The 20,056-nt window shown below is 30.4% G+C and overlaps 3 protein-coding genes across 3 annotated transcripts; 1 reads left to right on the top strand and 2 right to left on the bottom strand.

Moving 5' to 3' along the window:
- Nucleotides 4,899-5,713, top strand: LOC109356483 (agamous-like MADS-box protein AGL62). The gene has a single exon (XM_019599796.1). The coding sequence runs from the start codon at nucleotides 4,915-4,917 to the stop codon at nucleotides 5,638-5,640; it is 726 nt and encodes a 241-aa protein (XP_019455341.1). The 5' UTR covers nucleotides 4,899-4,914; the 3' UTR covers nucleotides 5,641-5,713.
- Nucleotides 8,645-11,083, bottom strand: LOC109356311 (E3 ubiquitin-protein ligase RNF144A-like). The gene is made up of 2 exons (XM_019599637.1): nucleotides 10,258-11,083; nucleotides 8,645-8,852 (listed from the first exon to the last, which is right to left on the bottom strand). Exons 1-2 carry the CDS (start codon nucleotides 11,076-11,078, stop codon nucleotides 8,645-8,647), a joined length of 1,029 nt encoding a protein of 342 aa, XP_019455182.1. The 5' UTR covers nucleotides 11,079-11,083.
- On the bottom strand, nucleotides 13,800-14,764 carry LOC109356352. The gene is made up of 2 exons (XM_019599674.1): nucleotides 14,421-14,764; nucleotides 13,800-14,038 (listed from the first exon to the last, which is right to left on the bottom strand). The coding sequence occupies exons 1-2, from the start codon at nucleotides 14,708-14,710 to the stop codon at nucleotides 13,822-13,824; spliced, it is 507 nt and encodes a 168-aa protein (XP_019455219.1). The 5' UTR covers nucleotides 14,711-14,764; the 3' UTR covers nucleotides 13,800-13,821.

The raw sequence follows: 20,056 nt of genomic DNA, 5'->3' as shown, positions 1-20,056 counted from the left end.
CATTTTATAGTTAAATTGAAAAGGGTACCGTGGAAAAAATTGAAAATGGAAAACAATATTATTGCAACAAAAAAAAAAAAGCAATCTTAACCCTCAAAAAAATAATCCAACCTCTTTGGAAAACAATTGAAGTTATTTTTTTTAATGTTATCACACACATATAAAGTTTTGCCACATATTTTAAGACAAAAATAAACTACTTATAGGAAAAAGAGAAATACTAATAACACATTCTCTAACACACTCTCACTAACCCCTATAAGTATAACAAACAAAATTAGTATATTTCTTATTTTGGGTTTTGCTACTCATTGTTCAATTAAGAAATCAAAATTGAAAAGTCAATCTTCAAAATCTTCAAATATTACTCTTAAAATTCAAATAATACATTAATTTTAACATTAATTTGTTAACTAGTATTGACTTTTGAACAAAAATATTACAAATTAATGGTGGATGATATGCTGACAGTATAAAAAACTTTAAACTGTCAGTGCATAAATTTTAAACTCATCCTAAGAATTTAATATGTATATACTAACAGTGTAAGTGTTTTTTACACTGTCAGCAAATCTCCACCATTCATTTGCTAACCAGTATTGACTTTCGAACAAAAGTATCACAAATCAATAGTGGATGATGTATTGATAGTGTAAAATTTTTACACTGTCAGTGCTTAGATTTTAAAATCATCCTAAAGATTTAATATTGATACACTGACAGTGTAAGTATTTTTTACACTGTTAGCAAATCTTCACCATTCATTTGTTAACTAGTATTGACTTTCGAACAAAAGTATTACAAATTAATTTTGGATGATGTGCTGACAGTATAAAAAACTTTACATTGTCATTCCATAAATTTTAAAGTCATGCTAAGGATTTAATATAGTACACTGACAGTGTACGTGTTTTTTACACTGTCATCAAATCTCAATCATTTATTTATTAACTAGTATTGACTTTTGAACAAAAATATTATAAATTAATGGTGGATGATATGCTAATAATGTAAAAAAGTTCACACGATCATTACATAGATTTTAAACTCTTATCCTAAAAGCTATTGTTAAGAAAATCATTTTATTTTTTGTGAATTTCGCATCAATATTATCAAGAGGGATGGAGACTAAAGCAATAACTGATTGCATTCTTCCTTTTCTTCTTCTTATTTTTAAATTGATTATATGTATGTTAATTATGTTCAGGTTTTGACTTATGTATTAAACCAATTAAGCAATTAAAAGCATTTGTATAATTAATATCATAAATTCGGATAAGCAGAAATGTACAACAAGAAATTTCAGTTTATCACTATCATACAACTAATATCATAAATTCGGATATGTGAATAATTGAACAAGAAAACTTTTGAAAGTTTAGCCAAGAAAGGTGTCATATCGGTGTACCTATTGCATCCATCATAGTCTTTGTGTACTATGTCATTTTTCCATAATTATTTGCATGAGAAATTTACCATTTCTCACCCAACAATGTTTATTTGCCTTTCATACATATAAATTAAATCTTGGAATCAAATAAAATCCCATGCTTAAAAAATCCAAATTCATTCTTTTGGACCAACACATATTAACATAGAGTATACAACCCCCTCATATTAATATTTTAGTTTTATAATTCAACACCTCAAATTATCCGTTTTTTTATTTACTACTGATGATATTACTAGAAACTTATAAATTTTGGATTTATACACCACAAAAATATATACTACTAATTCTGGATTATTTATTAACGCTTTGTTTGAACTTTGAAGTATACTTCATTCATTAAAATGATAAAAACAATTTTATTTATTAAAAAAATATTTTTATTAATTTTTAAATTATACTTGATGAATAAATTATTAAGCAGATCAAATTTAGTGCTAGTACATGCATAAAATGCTATCATGTATGCTATTATCGTAATATTTTTAATAACAGATATCATTGTAAACAATTTACAAAATAAATGCAATCATTGCACTAATACAGTTCCTTGAATATACATGTGGTCCTAATGGTTTAAGCTATAAAAAGAGATGCAAAAATGTATTATTTATAGTGATAGATATAGCTAGAGAGAGACTGAAAGAGACTTGTGTAAATTATTGAAGAAACATAACCAGCAAGTTATGCAATGCTTGTTCAAATACTCCAAGATGTTGCTTTTACATATCCCATTTATGGATTGTTTCTTGTGATGTTTTGATGTTATAACATTACCACGTTTCCAAGGCCAAACCATTAATTGTCTCGTGATTTGGTCTATATAATCATAGACCAAGCACAAGCACCTGAAATGTTTACAAAATTGGAAATTATAACAAGTCCACGTTGATGGGATAAAAGAAAGTCTAAGTCTATATAAAATTGAGTGTTATGTATCTAAATTTGTCATGGTATTTTGGAGAAGGAAGCATATCAAATAGAGTCCAAAGTAATTTTATTAGCCCACCATTCCCTCCAGACTTAAACGGGCTTAATCCTAGTTTTTATTCAGCCCTCTCCCCCTTCCACTAATGACCTAGCAAAAGTCCGGATTAAATATGAATAATGAATGATATAGTGATAGTGTATAAAATCATACACTATTAGTGTATATATTTTCCTTCTTTTTTTTTTGTGATTTTCATACTACAAATTTCATAAATGTGTAAAAAATACTTATTTGTTGACTTTTTATCCAAAACTCCAACCTACATTACATTAAGGTGGAAGATGGAAAATGTTATCCAACTTAGTTATGTCTCGTACAAATTATAAATTATACTTTTTACTTTTTTCATCTATGTAAAATTTATTTCCCTATATTTTTGTTATGTGCCCTTTGATCCTTTAATTTACATGACAGTGAAAGAATGATCCTCTCCTTACAAGGAACATTACAAAGAAACTGTGGAAAAAAGTGTCGTGTGTGTGGACTATATATGTCTCTAGGGTTTGTGCACCGGCCTTGGTAACAGTGTTTGTGGGTTGGGAAAATTGAAGGGTTGGCTTCATGCTGAATTTGGACTATATGAAGGTTTTTGTTTCGAGTTAAGAGAAAAGGTTGGTATTGGTGAGAGTGAGAAAATGAAGAATATAAGAATTGTGAGGGAGAGAGGTGCCATTAGAGTAGTGTAGTGTGGAGGTTTTGGTGTGAAAAAGAGTGTGAAAGAATTTATAGGAAACCCCTCATTCAAGATTTAATACTCAGAAATGATGAAAGATATTGCCCAAAGCCATATCCCAAATTCTGTTATGCAACAATAACAATGAACTAAATACTGAAAAAAGTTAATGCTATAACAAATTTTAAATAAGTTCTTCCAAAATAATCTTTTAATTGTAAAAGGCATTGGTTTTCCAAATTAGTTATTAAATAATATCTTTTCCAAAAAAATTTATACTATTAATGGTGTCTCTCATCTTTTTTGAGAAGGAAATAATATCTTTCGGAATTATCTCTTCCAACAAGTGTCGCTCACAAGAATCGAACCTTCAATTTTGAGGATTCAATGAGACCTTACATTACTATGTCAACACATTGTTAATAAAATTAACCAAACTTAATATAAGGTATTAACTCATGATGATAGGAGTACAATTCTCATTGACATTATACTAAACTCAGTTAAATAAAGATCCTGTCTCTTAAAACAATTATCTATGTTCTTAACCAATAAAACTTCATAAAGTAATATAAAATTGTTAGTTATGACTTTTGATAATTTTTAATGTGGAACACTGAATTGGGATAATTTCCACACAAAAAAAACCGGTTCCAAAACTTTGTATTAAAATATAATATATAGAACATCTTTCAAAATAAATTAATCAATAATGATTCTTTAATTATAAACGAAATCAATGCATTAATTATAATCGATAGTTAACATGAGTTTTCAATTGAAAATACAATTTAATTAGTTTCCAAATATTGAAAAATCCTATGCGGAACACCAGATCTCTCGAGAATTCTCAAAAATGTATCTTCATGATTTCATACTCGAAAATAAATATTGAATATTAAATGATCATATTTGATGATGCGTGTATGGAAAAGGCTATGTTGTGTATGAAAAATATCTTGGAATAGATAACTATGAACATATATTCCTTGGATACGAAATCAAATTATATGTTTTCTTGAATCCTTTACTAGCAAGGTTAATTATGTGTTAAGTAAACTTAGCCTTGAGGGGTATCATAATAGGAATTCAAGTATGTGAGAAGTACTTATAGCAAAGGTTTGAAAATATTTAAGCTAAAATTCAAAATGACTCAAATATTGTTATAGGGAAAAACATAGAAAAACCAAAAGTGGACTTAAATTGGTCTTACAACCTATTGTGGAAATACTCGGGAAAAAAAACACTTAACTTTTTTTCAAGGGAAACTTATAAAAAGCATTACATCAGAATGAGTTGACGATATCATTATATAACTATCATGGTTAAATTGACTTATATATAAGTAGATATTAAGGAAAGAAACCAATATGGTACTTTCTCATTCATCTTAAGTTAGCAACTTACCAAAATACCAACAAAAAAAACAGATCTATTATATTTAGGGTATCTCGAGAAATTTCTAAATTATCATGGTTAATTAAATAATTAAAAATTACGACAGTACTTTAATTTCGTAAGTAAAAAAACAATACCACGGTACTCAAGCTAAACTAAACAATGGTTTATAACAACAACATGAATTTGAATATAGTATATAATTGAAGGTGGAAAACATTTAAAAATAATTAAATTTAAAAAAAAAATATATGAGAACAAATATTGAGATAGATTTAGATGAACGACAATAAAAGGAAAATCCCAACTATCTCAATCAGATTTCCCTTATATAAAAATTTCCTTCTATTCTCTTTTCTTCTATAGTTATATTTTCATTCCTCTTTCTCTTCTTCTACTATAATGTCTTCTTCTTCCAATGACACAATCACCACAAAATGCAACAAAAGGAAGATTGAAATAAAGAAAGTTGAACCAAACAACAAACGCCATGTAACTTTCACCAAACGCAAATTAGGGCTTTTCAACAAAGTCACTGAACTTTCCATTCTATGCCAAGCTGAAACCGCAGTGATCCTTTCCTCTCAACAAGGTAAGCTCTACACTTGCGGCTACCCGGACCCAGATGCAGTCATCCGCCGCTTCCTCACGGACGGGTCTCCGGTGCAACGTGGCCGCGCCGGAAAAAAGCAGCAGCAAGAATTGGTTGAAACCCTAAGGCTTGAATATGAGGATACGCATAAAATGTTGCAAGAAGAGAAGAAGAAACTGGATGAGATTAAGGAGGCACATAATGGTCGTTTGGATTTTCCTGCTTGGTGGAATAAGGATATTGAAAAGATGGGTGTGGAGGATCTTGAGAATTTCATGGCTTCCTTAGAGATATTGAAGCTAAATCTTGTTGCTACAGCTGAAGGAATGAAGCTCAATTCAAGAACACCTATGATCCCAACTCCAATAGATCCAAGAGCAATGTTTTCAAACACAACTGCAACAGATCCAAGAGCAATGTTTTCAAACTTTAATGGTTGTTTCAGTGGAAATCATCAAGCATGGAATTCGATGAATGGTAGCAGCAGCAGTAGTAGAAACCCATTGGTTACTAAATTTGATCTTGGTCATTATTAATAGGCACGTATAGTTATCATCTATTAATTAGGTTTTCTTTCTCATGTTTTTTGTTACAATGTGGTGTCAACGAGGTTTATCAAACATTTTTTCACTAGCATAGGCCTAGTGGCTTATATTACCTTTCATGTTAGTTATTAAGGTACAGTTTAAATAATCGAATATGCTGTTCATTTAATTAATGTTTTTTTTCATTGTGAAGCTATTCATTTATGTTTCGTTCGTGAAGATTTATGGAAGAATTTAATGGTATTCTTCTAGCGTTCATACAAATTCTTCATTGCTATGCAATTTGGGAACAAAATATGTTTGTAATGTTCTTGCGTTTTTTTGGTTTGAGTAATTTTAGGTTTTGTTATTTAGATTTATTTTGTTTTAAATTCTACTTTCACCTTCCTGTAATACTGTCCATGTTAGTATGTTATCATGTATGCTGTATATAATAAGTCAGCACTATGTGACTTGATGGAATTTTTAGGTAATAAAATCAAAAGGTTGTTCATTCTTATTTCTTAGGGTTCTAGTACTTTTGTCACACTTTTTTTTGTATTAATAAGAGTATAATTTCATATTTTAGTAAGAAAATAATTACATTCGAGGTGTGTGGTTGACTCTTCCCAACAAATGTCACTTTTAGAAAGATTTTTAGTCATTTTGATGATCCAATATAACTTTACACTACTAGATCAACGTCTTCTTAGTACTCTTGTCTGCCTAGAATAAAACTGCACATTATCTTCAATCTAAATTTGTGTAACAAGATGAGTAACTAACAATTAATCTGTAATTTATTACTATAATAATGACTGATATTAATATCAGTATAATTAATCCTTGAATTCAATTTTTAGAACGAGAAACGAAATGTCATATCACTTTTACAATATTGGAAAAAGATTTGTAGATTCATATTGTAGGAAATATATTATTACTCCATTTAGATAGCTTTTATTTTAAATTCCTCAGTTATTACAATCTGCCATTTAAAGTGTTCATTACAGTGACAGTTTATTTAATCATAGCACATTGTTGTAATTAATCATGTTATAACAAGAAAGTAATTATAATCGCAATTAAAATCTGTTGTAATTATTAGATGAAATACGGTTAAAGATTAGACATAAGATACGATGTACTAAGTAATATTTATGACAATTGCTTCTTGTAGAAAAATCGAAATCTTTCCAGATTTTTAGCTGTACGAAAATCATTCTAGTTAAATTTTCAATATATCTTGCATGGTAGAGTTTCATGGCCAGCACCTTATTAAATATTGGACTATTACAAAATTTCAATATTTAAAAGAGCAAAACGAAATATATTTGTTTAAAATGGATATATTAAGTAATTAGTTGACACATAAGTTTAATTTTAGTCCGCTTAATTTCTAGTAGTAGCACTATCGGATAACAAATTTAGGACACGGTCCTACAAAAAAAAGCACACCATCAATTTCCCCATTAAGAAGTAGCAAAAAAATTCCAAACAAGAAAACGTAACAAACAAAGATATTAAAAAAACATAACACTATAATAAAGACTTCGCAACATTAATAATAAAAAAAAACTGTATGAGAGAACTTAGTGTCATAAAAAGTGTATTAGTTCATGTATCATTTGTTATTATTAGACAAAAAATATGTAATTTAGTAAAAAGTTTATTAATTAAGTATTTTTCGAATTAATCACAACTCAATATAAATAATATGATACATTTTGTGAAATATTTAATATGCTCTCGTTCAATACAGTATGAGTATATAATCAACTATTTATATTCAATCATAATTTGCTCTTTAACTATAAAAAAAGTAATTTAAATAAATTGAATATTATGTGGTGACTATATAAAAAAAATTAAGATTTGACATTTCATAATAATTTGGTTTACAATGGAATTTAGTAAGGTTAAGTGACAATCTCTACAATAATTAGGAGGGAAAGAAAAGTCACAGAAAATGTTAATTTTTACTCTTTGGCAACAAGACTAAATAGGAGGAAAGAAAAAAAAATATACTTTGGTCAAACAAAAAACTTCTCCATAATTTGTAAAGCAAAATGAACAAAAGGAAAAAAAATTATCAAAAATTCTAAATATACACTTCCACCAAAAACAAATTGAAAAAGAATAATCTAGAGAAAAATAGATATAATATGAGAACTTCCCTTAATCCATTTTTATGTTAAGATTAATTAACTAATTTTATTTTCCTTACTTCCGAACCCAGAAATAAATAGCAATTGTGTAAGATCTAAAAATGGAATGAAAAGAAAAACTAATAGTCAAAATTACCAACAAAATAAATAAATTACAGAACCAAATTGTAAATGTCCAAAACTGAGATTATTAGAAATATAAGAGTGACTGTGGATTATACTTTCTTTAGGAATTTATCTAGAAGGTTCTTTAAAATTATCTAGTATAATAGTGAGAAAAGGAAATAAGATATTAAAATTTTCCATTGAACTTTATAAACAATTGTTTTTGTATTACACATACTTTATATGTTATTTCCAAAGATTAATCAATACTATTAAAAATATATTATTTATTTATGAAATTTAAAACATTAAAATTTATGTACAAAAATTAATATATGTATCAATAAAGAAAACACATGTCATTTTAAATAGACTTTATCTAAATGTAAAATTTACTTTCTTTCAATTTTCTTTCATTTTGAATGTTACCAAACAATAAAATTATCATATCATTTTCAATTACATTTCTTTCCTTCAACCTTTTTTCTTCTACCTTTTTTCCTTCCACTTGAAGGTTAAAAATTATATTAACTGATGTTTGCTCTGAAACTGATCATGAGGATATGGAAAGACAGCATAAAACAATTTTTTCCTTAGGCTTTCATTCCTTTACAAAACATAATATAAAATAAATTACTTGAGAAAATTGCTAAGTAAAACAGATAAAGACAACATAATATTATATAAGAAACAACAACTACTTTCCAAAATGCTAACTACTTGTGATAATTTCAAAAGCGGGGTTATAACTTGGCATCAATTTGCAGCCTACGCAAGAAATGCATAGCGAGTTCTCCACATTTGTTTCTATTTGACCCTTCCATTGTTTCCGTTTGAGAATGGATGGAGTGCAGGATAATCTTGATGGCATTATCCTCCACACAATGAGCATAATCCGGTCTTGCATAAATCACAGCGGGATTAGAAACACGAGATTCTGCATGCTCCAAGCTATCACACAGATAAAATTGACAATATCTTTATCTAGAAATACATCTCAAGCTTGTGCGACTTCTCTCCAGGAACTCAGCATTCTAAAAGCACTAAATGTCCTCAGGGCTCCCCTCGACATGACGGTGGTGCTCCTATTTTCAGGAATCCCAAGGGTGATTTCCTGAATCGTTTGAATATAATTTTGAGATTCATGATGCTCTTATTAGCAGAGTTAAATGTTGCTATCATTTCAACTGAATTTGCTCACAAAATGGTTAGAAATCAGTCGGATTATTATGTGATTCGACTCTAGTGGTCGACAACTATAAAGGAAAAGTCAATGTTGTTATTGTTGGGCTTATTTAAGTGTGAAGTCTCATATTGGATCTACAGGGAGGAAAGACCCAGATAACTCATGTCTTAAGGTTTTGGTTCAAGACGTGTGGTGTCTCGCTTGTGACTCTTCACTTACAAATTTAAAAGGAGTAGGTTAGGTCTTCCTCCCTACCGATTTGTTCCTTCCTTCATCAAATATATTGGTATGGTGCATTAATTTTGCACCCTTTGCGTAAGTAATAATAATAGGAAAATCAAAATTGCAATATTGACCACATTTAAAATACGAAGGATGTGTAATATACCAAAAGGCACAAAATGCAATGAGAATTTGAAGCGTGGAATGACATACAAAAAGGAACGCCAGATAAAACATAGAATGATTAATTTAAGTTCACACACGACGAAAAACATAGAAAAGCTACATAGTTAAATTAATTATCAATAACCAAACCCCACCAAAATAAAAATATATTGTTCGACCCTAGTCATTTAATTGGGATTTTACTAACCACGCTTTACGATTTATCAGTCACGCCAATGACCTAAGCAATTTGACACGAAACAGCACTTTCTATTGAGATGGACATACATGGCTCGAAGTCCAAGAGATACCACAAGCATAACAAAACTGATTACCGCACCTGCCAGAAAATAATGATTATTACACAATACAGAAAAAACAAGTGCCTAAATGTTAGATTGGAAGTTAAATTTCGGGTGGAATGGAAGGAAAGGAAGGTTAGAAATCTATAATAAAAGTATATTTTAGGGTTCTCAAGCCTTCCTTTTTTCTTCCTTCCCTTTCAAAATCTAACTCTCAAACTAACCTTTAAACAAATAATTTAATACAAAATAACGTGATAATAACTTTTTATAAAAGACAAATGAATAATAATACATCACTCTAAAGTTATTAATTCCATGTGTGCTCATTTGCAGCTCTAATAGAATATCATTATTTTAAATGTTAGATAAATTCAAATTAAAAGTTAAAACAATTAGAAATTAAAAGTTAGAATCTTTGCTATAAACAAAATATAAATTTCTAATAAACATAATGGTTTGGAACAAAAAAATCACTAGCCTGCAAGTAATGTGAGCACATCCTTCATTCTTTTCAACAAAAAAATTGCACTTGGAGCATCTTCTCCAACGATTGTTCTTAGCAAGTTCCAATACCATTATATCTTCCTTGTTTTGCACACCCTCCTTCAAGTTCTGAAACTCACTACAATCTAACCCAGCATGCCAAGAAACCTTACACTGAGCACAGAACATTCTATTACAATGTGGGCACTCAGAAGCAGTCACAGCTTTCATTCCATCATCAATCAACATAGCAGAACAATCCTTAAAAGGACAATAAAATTTCTGTGAACCAAGTACTAAGTTATCACAAAGTGCATGTTCCCATCGATCAAAAACATCTTTTGGAATGATTGAGCGAACACTTTGAGGATCTAAAACACCTCGGCATTTAGGGTCTGGGCATTTTACCATTGAAATATTCTCTTGAATCTTTGCAGCTACATATTTTGTGATACAATAACCACAAAAAGAGTGAGAACAGTTTTGGCTCATGAATATTTCTGCAGCAGGTTTGGAATCCATGCAAATGGCACAGAAGAAGATATCAAGCTTTTCCTCTTTCACCTTGACTAGAGGGGGCATTAAGTGAGGGTCAACTTCAACTTTCACACCCATTTTCATAACTTCATTCTTAACCCTAGTACTGGATATGGCTGAGGAATAAAGAGCCTCTTGTAGTTGTAACTCTTCTGCATATTTCTCATCAGAGATTGGGAATAATTCATCGGCATCATGAAGGGCTGAAAAGTAGAAATCATCAACTAAGAGATGATCATCATGAAAAGATAGGCTAAAGGGTGATGAGGTTCCTGCCATATTAAACAAAAACTTTCCTCACTAGAATATGCTATAAAGTTTACTGCATGTGTACGTATTATTATATGGTAACATAAGATAGAAAGAGTAATAACCTTTGACGATTCAAATGCCCTATAGAAAACCGCCATGATTAATCATAAATTATGACCAATTGGTTTTGGTGTTTGCTAGCTTTGGAATTAGCATTAGTTTCAATGCTTAAACAAGAACTTTGGAATCGTAAAGACCTTGTCAATTCTCTGGTCCCTCCAAATTCCGATGGTAGTGACTGATAAATATAGAATGAGAATGAAGTAGCTACTATCAGATAAGTATTTTAATTCGGATTTTGATATATTTTACTTTTTTATTTAGCTTCTAAAATTTGATATATGTAGAAAATAATTTAATATAATACATGTATAATTTTAGTAGCTGAAGTAAAAAAATTATCTCTTGATATAAGATAATTTAAAACATTAAATTTATGGAATAAATAGAGTATATATTAAGTGGAGCTCTCTTTTATCTCATCTTTTATTTTTTTAATGAGAATAAAATCATTTCAGAAGATAGTGGCTGCTTGGTTGGTCCAACCTTGGCCAGATGTTTACGGATGACAGAACTTTGATGAACAAGAATATAATGATATAATAAAACTGTTTTATGTGTTATATTTTTTTAGTTTTTAAAAATATATTTATAGAAAATGACTAAATATGATCGATGTCATAATTTTAATTGTTAAATAGGATAAATTATATCATGATATACTTTATTTTCTTAACTTTGCTATCTTGTTCCAATTTTTTATGATTTAAAAACTTGATACATATTTATATTTTATTTACCAACTATACTTTGTTACTCATGTTTTACGGTCCAAATTCTCTATTTCCTTTTAATTTATTTTCCATTGTAAATTAAATAAAATTATTTTATTCAAATTATATCAAAAAAATATATTATGTATATAACCTTAGGCAGCCAATGTAGTAAAACTTTTGTAGTATTAAAAATATTAATCAAGTGAATCACATAATATTAAAATGAAAATAATATTTATGTATTGATAGTGTAAAGATTTATACAGTGCATCATCCATCTTTTATTTAATTTTTTTTAAAGTCAATGATAATTAAAAATGAATGATAAATAATACAATGTAACACCCAACTTAAATACTCGGCGTGTCACCCACCACCTTAAGTACCCTTTGTAGCATTTTATTTCCCACAAAGGGAGTCTCCCGTGACTCGTACTCATAACCTCAAGGATAAATAGTCATTATTCACATGAGTCGCTACCATTAAGCTAGACTAGCTTAATGATAACGACTGATGTGAATAATTTTTTATTGTAACACCACAGTTCTGACATGCGACCTCCAATGTCCATGATTATACCGAACGTGTCACCGGTAACACCTCAGTCCTGACATACGACCCCCTCGACCCATGAATACACTGAGCGTGCCACCCACCAGCTTAAATACCCCTACAGTATTTTATTTTACACAAAGGGGAGCCTCCCACGACTCGAACCCATGACTTCAGGACAAATAGTCATTATTCTCCGGTATAAAGTTTTTCTAAGGAAAACATATTTCTATATCTCAATACATTTTTTCTCCCATGAAAGTAGCTTGTGAATATTTCATTCATGCATCTAGAAAATTGTAATTTTTTAATTATATCCAAGATTTATTCCTAAGTTTTCTTAAATAATTCCCTGGCTACCAAGTGGTACATACTTGATTCCCTTTAAGCAAGAACCCGGGTTCGAGCCGGGTTCGAGTCTTGTGGATGGAAAAAATGCTCCCCACTTACATGTGGACGACTAATAGAAATCCTTTTAATTTTTGAAAGCCACTTAAGTACTTTCTTGAAAACTTTTTTGTTTACATCTAAAAATTCAGAAAGTTATTGGCCATGTGAAAAATTAGAAGCTGAAGTTGGTGAATAATTTAAGAAAAATATCTTGAAGCCCATCAATATCAAAGTAGTTAATGCACTGTCCAGTGTCCAATGATTCCGACTGGCCTCGCTTTGCATCAGACAAAAAAGAAAAAGATGAACGGAGTTGGTAATACTGACATGATATAGGATGCTTATTACTGAATTTAAAGGGCAATAAAACATAGTGTAATAGGTCTTTTTTATTCAATAAAGTGTTGATCTAATATTATAAGATATTGCTAGATTTTTAGGATGATTAAAAGGTCAAAAATTCTGATTCATGTGAATAGTATTTGTTAAGAGAAACAATCACATACTCTAAAAAAGATTAATTCCTCACCTCACATACCTTTTGTAATACAAAAAAATATCCTCCTTAACTTAGGCCTCATTATATAATAATAAAACTTTTATAGACAAAACTTGTATATATTTTCCAATCTTAAGCCTATTTATTGTTTTTCATATAATGAATAGTATTCCTTTATATTATATATACAAACCTAGTTTATTCCTTTATGATATTTAACATAAAATCTTATATAGTATTGGAACAATGTTTTATTAATAGTTAAAATTATTCTATGCAAAATGGAGGGATATTATGATGAATTAGGATCCTCTCAATTAATGGAGAGATAAGTGCTTCAAAAAAGTAAAGAGAAATACAACTTTTATTTACACATATATCTTTTTTATTATAATAAAATTACATTTTTATCATTAAAAACAAGTAAAAAATATGCACTTGCCTCTCTATTAATGGAGAGAATACTTATTCTATTATGATAGAGCTACAAAAATTATAGCCAAAAGTTTTGATTACAGGGAATAGGTTTAGATTTCAGTCTCTGCATTCGAAGGTCCTCAAGTATAAGTCGAGTCTCTCTACGTGCATCATTACAACATTGCCTATTATAACATGCTACCATTTGCTTAGTAGAGCTCTCTAATTCTCTCATATCATCCAAAACTATTTGTCTGTTCCTGCACTCTACACTGCAGAAACCTTCATCACCCCTGCATAATTAAACATCATATCAAGTTTTTACCAGGAATTAAAACAAACCCATAATTTATAAATGTGTATATAATCAAAACTAACCATAATTGAATTTTATCAAGATAAAAAGGAAAACTAAGAAGTGTTCTGGGTTCTACATTTAACAATTAAGAAGCTTGACATGATATAGATATTTTTTTAGTTCGGCTATTCTTATGTACCTAAGTCATATCAGAAAAAATAGAAATGCTATGATTATCATATATTTTTTAGCAGAGGTTTAATGCAGTGAGTTATCTAATATATATGAGTAATTTTTTGTTGAGAAATGAAAATCATACTTCATTCATGAATAATATGTAGTAATTATCGTTAGTAAGAATTGTTTAGCATTAGTACCTGTACATGTAGATATCTTTGTCAGGGCTGAGTTGCTTATTGCACAGGTTACAAGTTTTAAGGAAGCAAAAGAACTCTAAAGGAGTAGTTTGGTTTGTCTTTAATCTTACAGCAGATTTCACAACAACATTGGAATTTGATTTGCTACTTGAGTTAGTGATTTGAGTGAAAAACCTCAAACCAATATCCATGGTGGTACTCTCAATTGAACTCACATGCTTCCTTCTTTTGTTCACCAGTTTCACTTCTTGATTTTCCATCTTGAAGGGTCTCATGAACTTTGGAAGCATATTTAAGCTATAGGAGAACAATAGAAAGAGTTTTAATAGTGAAAAAAGAGAGAGAATTTGATGAATTATGTGAAAGAAAGAAGTGGTGGACATTTAAAGAAAAGCATACCCCATGAAGAAAACAGCACATGTTTTACTCTCTGTTTACCCCTCTACTGATTGCACTTCATAACATGTTTTCATTACAATTTAAATACTATCTTTTATCGGAAATTGTTGTGGACTTTTATGGCATTTAGACTTCCTAATCACATGTCTAAAAAAATAAATCATATTTTTATGTTTTTAAGCCGATCACTTTTCACCAGGTAATATAAAAATATTATTTTCTAAGATTTAATTTTACTTAAGTGTCACTTTTTAATTGGATTGGTACACAAATGAGACACCAAAAATATGAGAGATATATCCATTCTTTAGACATCTACCTTAAAAAACAACTATGAGGGAGTTTAGATCCTTTCGAATAAAGGGAATTTATTATTAAATTAAGAATTAGATCGAGCTTTGCTCCCATAAACAATAAGACTATTTCCAAAACTTAAATTAGAGATATGGTAGTCTCTAAACAAGAACCTTACGGTTCACCCTCATTTATCATCACAAATTGACATGTCGACGTGCACAGGTGAAAATAAGAATGGAGTAATAATTTTTTACATATACGCATAAATATGGTACTTTTACCTTGAGTGACTTGAACTCCTTTCCATTGAAGGGCACATTAATACTTGTACTCTATCTCTAGGTAATAGCGGTTAAAACAAATTTTAAGAGAGATGTACGGCATGGTTATGTGATGTGTGATGGGTCCAACGTTTTTGTATCACGCTTTTCCTATGGTCAAAAACAAAAGCAGTGAAATAAATAATGCCAGTTTCTTTTAATTGCTTAGACCCACCTGGTATAGTGACCCTTTCACAGATTTATTCTTTTAATACTCCAATTCAACACATGTAACTTGTGTTTTAAAGTAATACATATATATATATATATATATGAAGTGGTATAAGTGGTTCAGTCCAAACCTGCCAATTTTTAATTTGAATTATTTTTTTTGGAAGAATCGATGATGATTGAGAATGAATGGTGATGATACAGTAACTGTGTAATAAAGTCTTATACCATTAGCATATACATCTTTTTTTCTCTTTTTAAAATCATTCAATCTAAATCATACGGACCTTTTGTTTTAGTGCACAAATTAAACCACTACCTAACCCAATGTGTATCTCAATTTCTCAACAAAATGTGAAGCCTAATTAATCTCGTGAAGTCTCAGTGTGTACCCATTGCGCTTTACGGTCTTCAAGTTACTCAATATTCATACAATTTCAGCTCATCTCTAACAACAACAAAAAACAAGTATGGAATTTAGTCAGTGTAATATATTTTAAAAGAATAAGTGTTTATAATTTTTCATTTATGTATGACCAGTTTATTAGTCCATCCAGTAGTCTTTTAAATTGTAGTTATATATTTTTTTTTGTAAAAACAATGATGTCTGATATCTTTAAATTTTCAAGAAATTTAACAAGTAAAATGATGAGCTAAACACTACAATATATGTTTTGGTTTGATTTTTGTACCATGAAAATGAAGTAACCTAATTAAATCAAGCCAAAATATATATTTTAGATTGATTGCTTATCTCTTCCTAAAACTGTACCAAATCATATTTTTACACCTTTATTGATTGGCAAAACCCATTACATGGTGTATATGTCTCAAAATAGATTAATTTTTTTATTATAAGTTGAATGATACCTTGATATCATAAGAAGAAAAAATGATGAAGGAAATAAAATAAAAATTGTGAATTTATATAGAAGAGAAATATACTTTTTTGTTTTTAAAGTTACAATATCAATAATTGTTAAAAGGAATAATCATACATCTCAAAATGGATTAGTTTCTTACTCATAAAATATAGGTACATTGAATTGTTGAAACTACATCAAGAACTTAAAGATCTAATTCAAGACACTCATCAAAATCATTCTCAACAAATAAACCAAAACTGTTAACTCTCCACTTTTAGAAACTTTTAATTGTTAAGTTAGTTATTTTTTGTTTTACACTATTAGAAATTGTTATATAAAGCTAGTTATAGATCCATAATGTAACTTATCTTTTCTCTCTTTTCAATATATTGAGGTATTCATTCATCTATCTTCTTCTTCTTGGATTTTTTTCTCTACCTGAAACTTATTTCCTTCACTGTCAAAGAAAGCTTGAGAGAAACAATGGAAGCTAGCTTGAAATTTAACATGGTATCAGAGCACCCTATTTTAGGGTGTCTATGCTCTACTGCGTTAATCTTTCAACATCCCTCCTGCCTTCGTTACACCTTTGTTCTCATCCCTTTCTTATCTGATATCGAAACCCAAATTGGAAGATTCAAGAAATCAATCACAACAATTGCAGCACCACTCTCATATCTTAAATGGCGAATCATCTTGAAAATCCAATTCTTGATCCTTATAGACCCTATTTCATGAACCCAAATGAGAATCCATGTGCCATTCTCGTCTCCTCTCTTTTGAATGGAACAAACTATAATCGACGGTCCCGTGCTATGACCATGGCCCTTGAATCTAAGAATAAATTAGAGTTTATCGATAGAACACTGCCAAGACCACCAACTCATGATCCAATGTTTACTACCTGGAAGCGATGCAACAATTTGGTGGTGTCTTTGTTGACCCAATTTGTTGAAGCCTCAATCGTGTAGAGTGTCCTCTGGATGGAAAGTGCACATGAAATTTGGGCAGATCTTAAAGAAATATATCATCAAGGTGATGTGTTTAAAATTTCAGAATTAATTGGTCAAATTCACCCCATTAAGCAAAATAGTTCCAGCATTGACACTTACTACACCAAACTGAAGGGATTGTGGCAACAACTAGACAATTATAGACCCATTCCATCTTGCCAGTGTGATATAAAATGTAATTGCATCATAATTCCTACCATAAAAGGTTATAGGGAAAATGATTATGTGATCTGCTTCTTGATAGGATTGAATGATCAATTCTTTGCAGTAAGATCACAAATCATGCTTATTGACCCCCTACCGCCTATAAACAAGGTCTTCTCTATCCTCATCCAGCAAGAAAGGTATATGCAATTAGAAGACCCAAGATTCATAGCCAATCTCTCTGGGATACTAACTGACTCAATAACAAGAGGAAGAGGAAGAGCTATTAGATGATCAATTGGAGGCATATACCAAACTGCATGAAGGTACTCTGGCCAAGGAAGAGGTCAGAAAATTTGCACTTACTATCAAAAGGTGGGACATACAATGGATGTGTGTTACAGAAAACACAGATTTCCTCCAAATTATTTCACCAACTCAAGTAGTGCAAATAATTATGTTGTCTTGAACCCATATGATCAATCAAATGAAACAACCAATTTTGATGACCCTGGCAAAGGTGACAATAATGCAGCTGGAATTACACAATCTTTTACACAAGAACAACAATCTGCCATCATGACACTGATCCAACAAACAATGAATCAAAAGAATCACAGTGCCAACCAAATCGGTTCAAATCTTGATCAGGCAGCTAAGGTGAATCACCTTACATCAGGTATGGCATCAAGTAATCTTTTATTACTTTCCAACACATCAAGGATCAACCCTTGGATCCTTGACACAGGAGCTACTGACCGTGTCTGTAACTCCATAGCTGAATTTCAAAATTTCAAGAGAATTAATCCTCTACCTATCACTTTACCTAACAAGACTCAAGTGACTGCTCATTACTCAGGGACAATAACATTCATTGAATCCCTATATATCATTGATGTCTTATACACCCCAAACTTTAACTTCAATTTAATATCCATATCTAAACTCACAATCACACTACCTTGCACACTAATATTTACAAGTAATGGCTGCAAAATTCAGGAATCACACTACTTAAGGATGATTGGTGCAACTAAGTTAAAAGTAGGACTTTATGCATTGATATTGTCCACTAGAAATCACCCTAAACCTCATGATGTCAATGCTCATTCTAGCTATGATGATAGGAATTTATGGCATTCTAGATTAGGCCACTTATCACACAATAAAATGCTTGCTATGCAAATTTCTTTTCCTTTCATACATTGTAACAAAACTATTGATCCTTGTGAGACTTGTCATTTAGCTAAACAACATAAACTTCCTTACTTTGCTAGTATAACAATATCCATCTGCAATTTTGATTTAACCCACATAAATATTTGGGGCCCTCTGCCTATACCTTCTACCTTCGGACATAGGTATTTTCTCACTATAGTTGATGACAAATCAAAGTTTACATGGTTATTTTTCATGAGACAAAAATATGAAGCAAGCCAACTCACCAAGGATTTCACTTCCTATGTTGAAACACAGTTTAAATACAAAGTGAAATGTATAAGAACTGATAATGGAAAAGAGTTCCTTATCAAAGATTTTTATCTCTCAAAAGATATTGTTCATCAAACCACTTGTGTGGAAACCCCTCAAAAAATTGGGATTGTTGAGAGGAAGCACCAACATATCCTTGTTGTAGCAAGAGCTTTGATTTTCCAATCTAATATTCCTAAATGTTTTTGGAATTATGTTGTTTCACATGCAATTCATTTGATAAATAGGCAACCAAGTACTTTTCTTCACAACAAATCTCCCTTTGAGATATTGTATGGTTGCCTACCTGATATTAAGGACCTAAAGGTCTTTGGAAGCCTCTGCTTTGCTTCCACCCTAACCTCCCAAAGAGGTAAATTGGGTCCTAGGTCCAGAAAATGTATTTTTTTAGGTTTCAAAAGGGGAACCAAATGTTATATCCTACTTGATACTGACACTAATGAAGTTTTTATCTCAAGAAATGTATCCTTTTTTAGCATGCTTTTCCATATGATATTATTAATGATGAAGTTGCAGACATTAATGATGAAGTTGCAGACAAACAAGATTCTTCAATCTTACCTTTGAACAATTTAGACCCTTTCTCTTATAACATAGACAACTACATTCAGTCCACACCTAATGAAGTTAACCCCTCAAGTGACAACATCCCTCCAGATACCCCTGCCAGATATCTCCAGAGAACCAGAAAAGCACCAACTTATTTGAGTGACTATCATTGTGCCTTAGCTTCTAATTCAAACCTACAAAAGTCTGTCAAATACCCAATTTGCAACAATCTTTCATACAGTTCCCTTTCCTCCAAACATAAACAATTCTCCCTAACTATCTCTACCAACTATACACCCGAGCATTACAATGAAGCCATCAATCATGACTGTTGGAGAAAGGCCATTGAAGCAGAATTAAACTCACTCAAGGCAAACAACACATGA

Source organism: Lupinus angustifolius, chromosome LG09 (genome assembly GCF_001865875.1).
Source record: "Lupinus angustifolius cultivar Tanjil chromosome LG09, LupAngTanjil_v1.0, whole genome shotgun sequence".
Taxonomy (NCBI): Eukaryota; Viridiplantae; Streptophyta; class Magnoliopsida; order Fabales; family Fabaceae; genus Lupinus; species Lupinus angustifolius.
The sequence above is the reverse complement of the archived record's forward strand: the minus strand, read 5'-3'. Positions and strand labels throughout refer to the sequence as shown.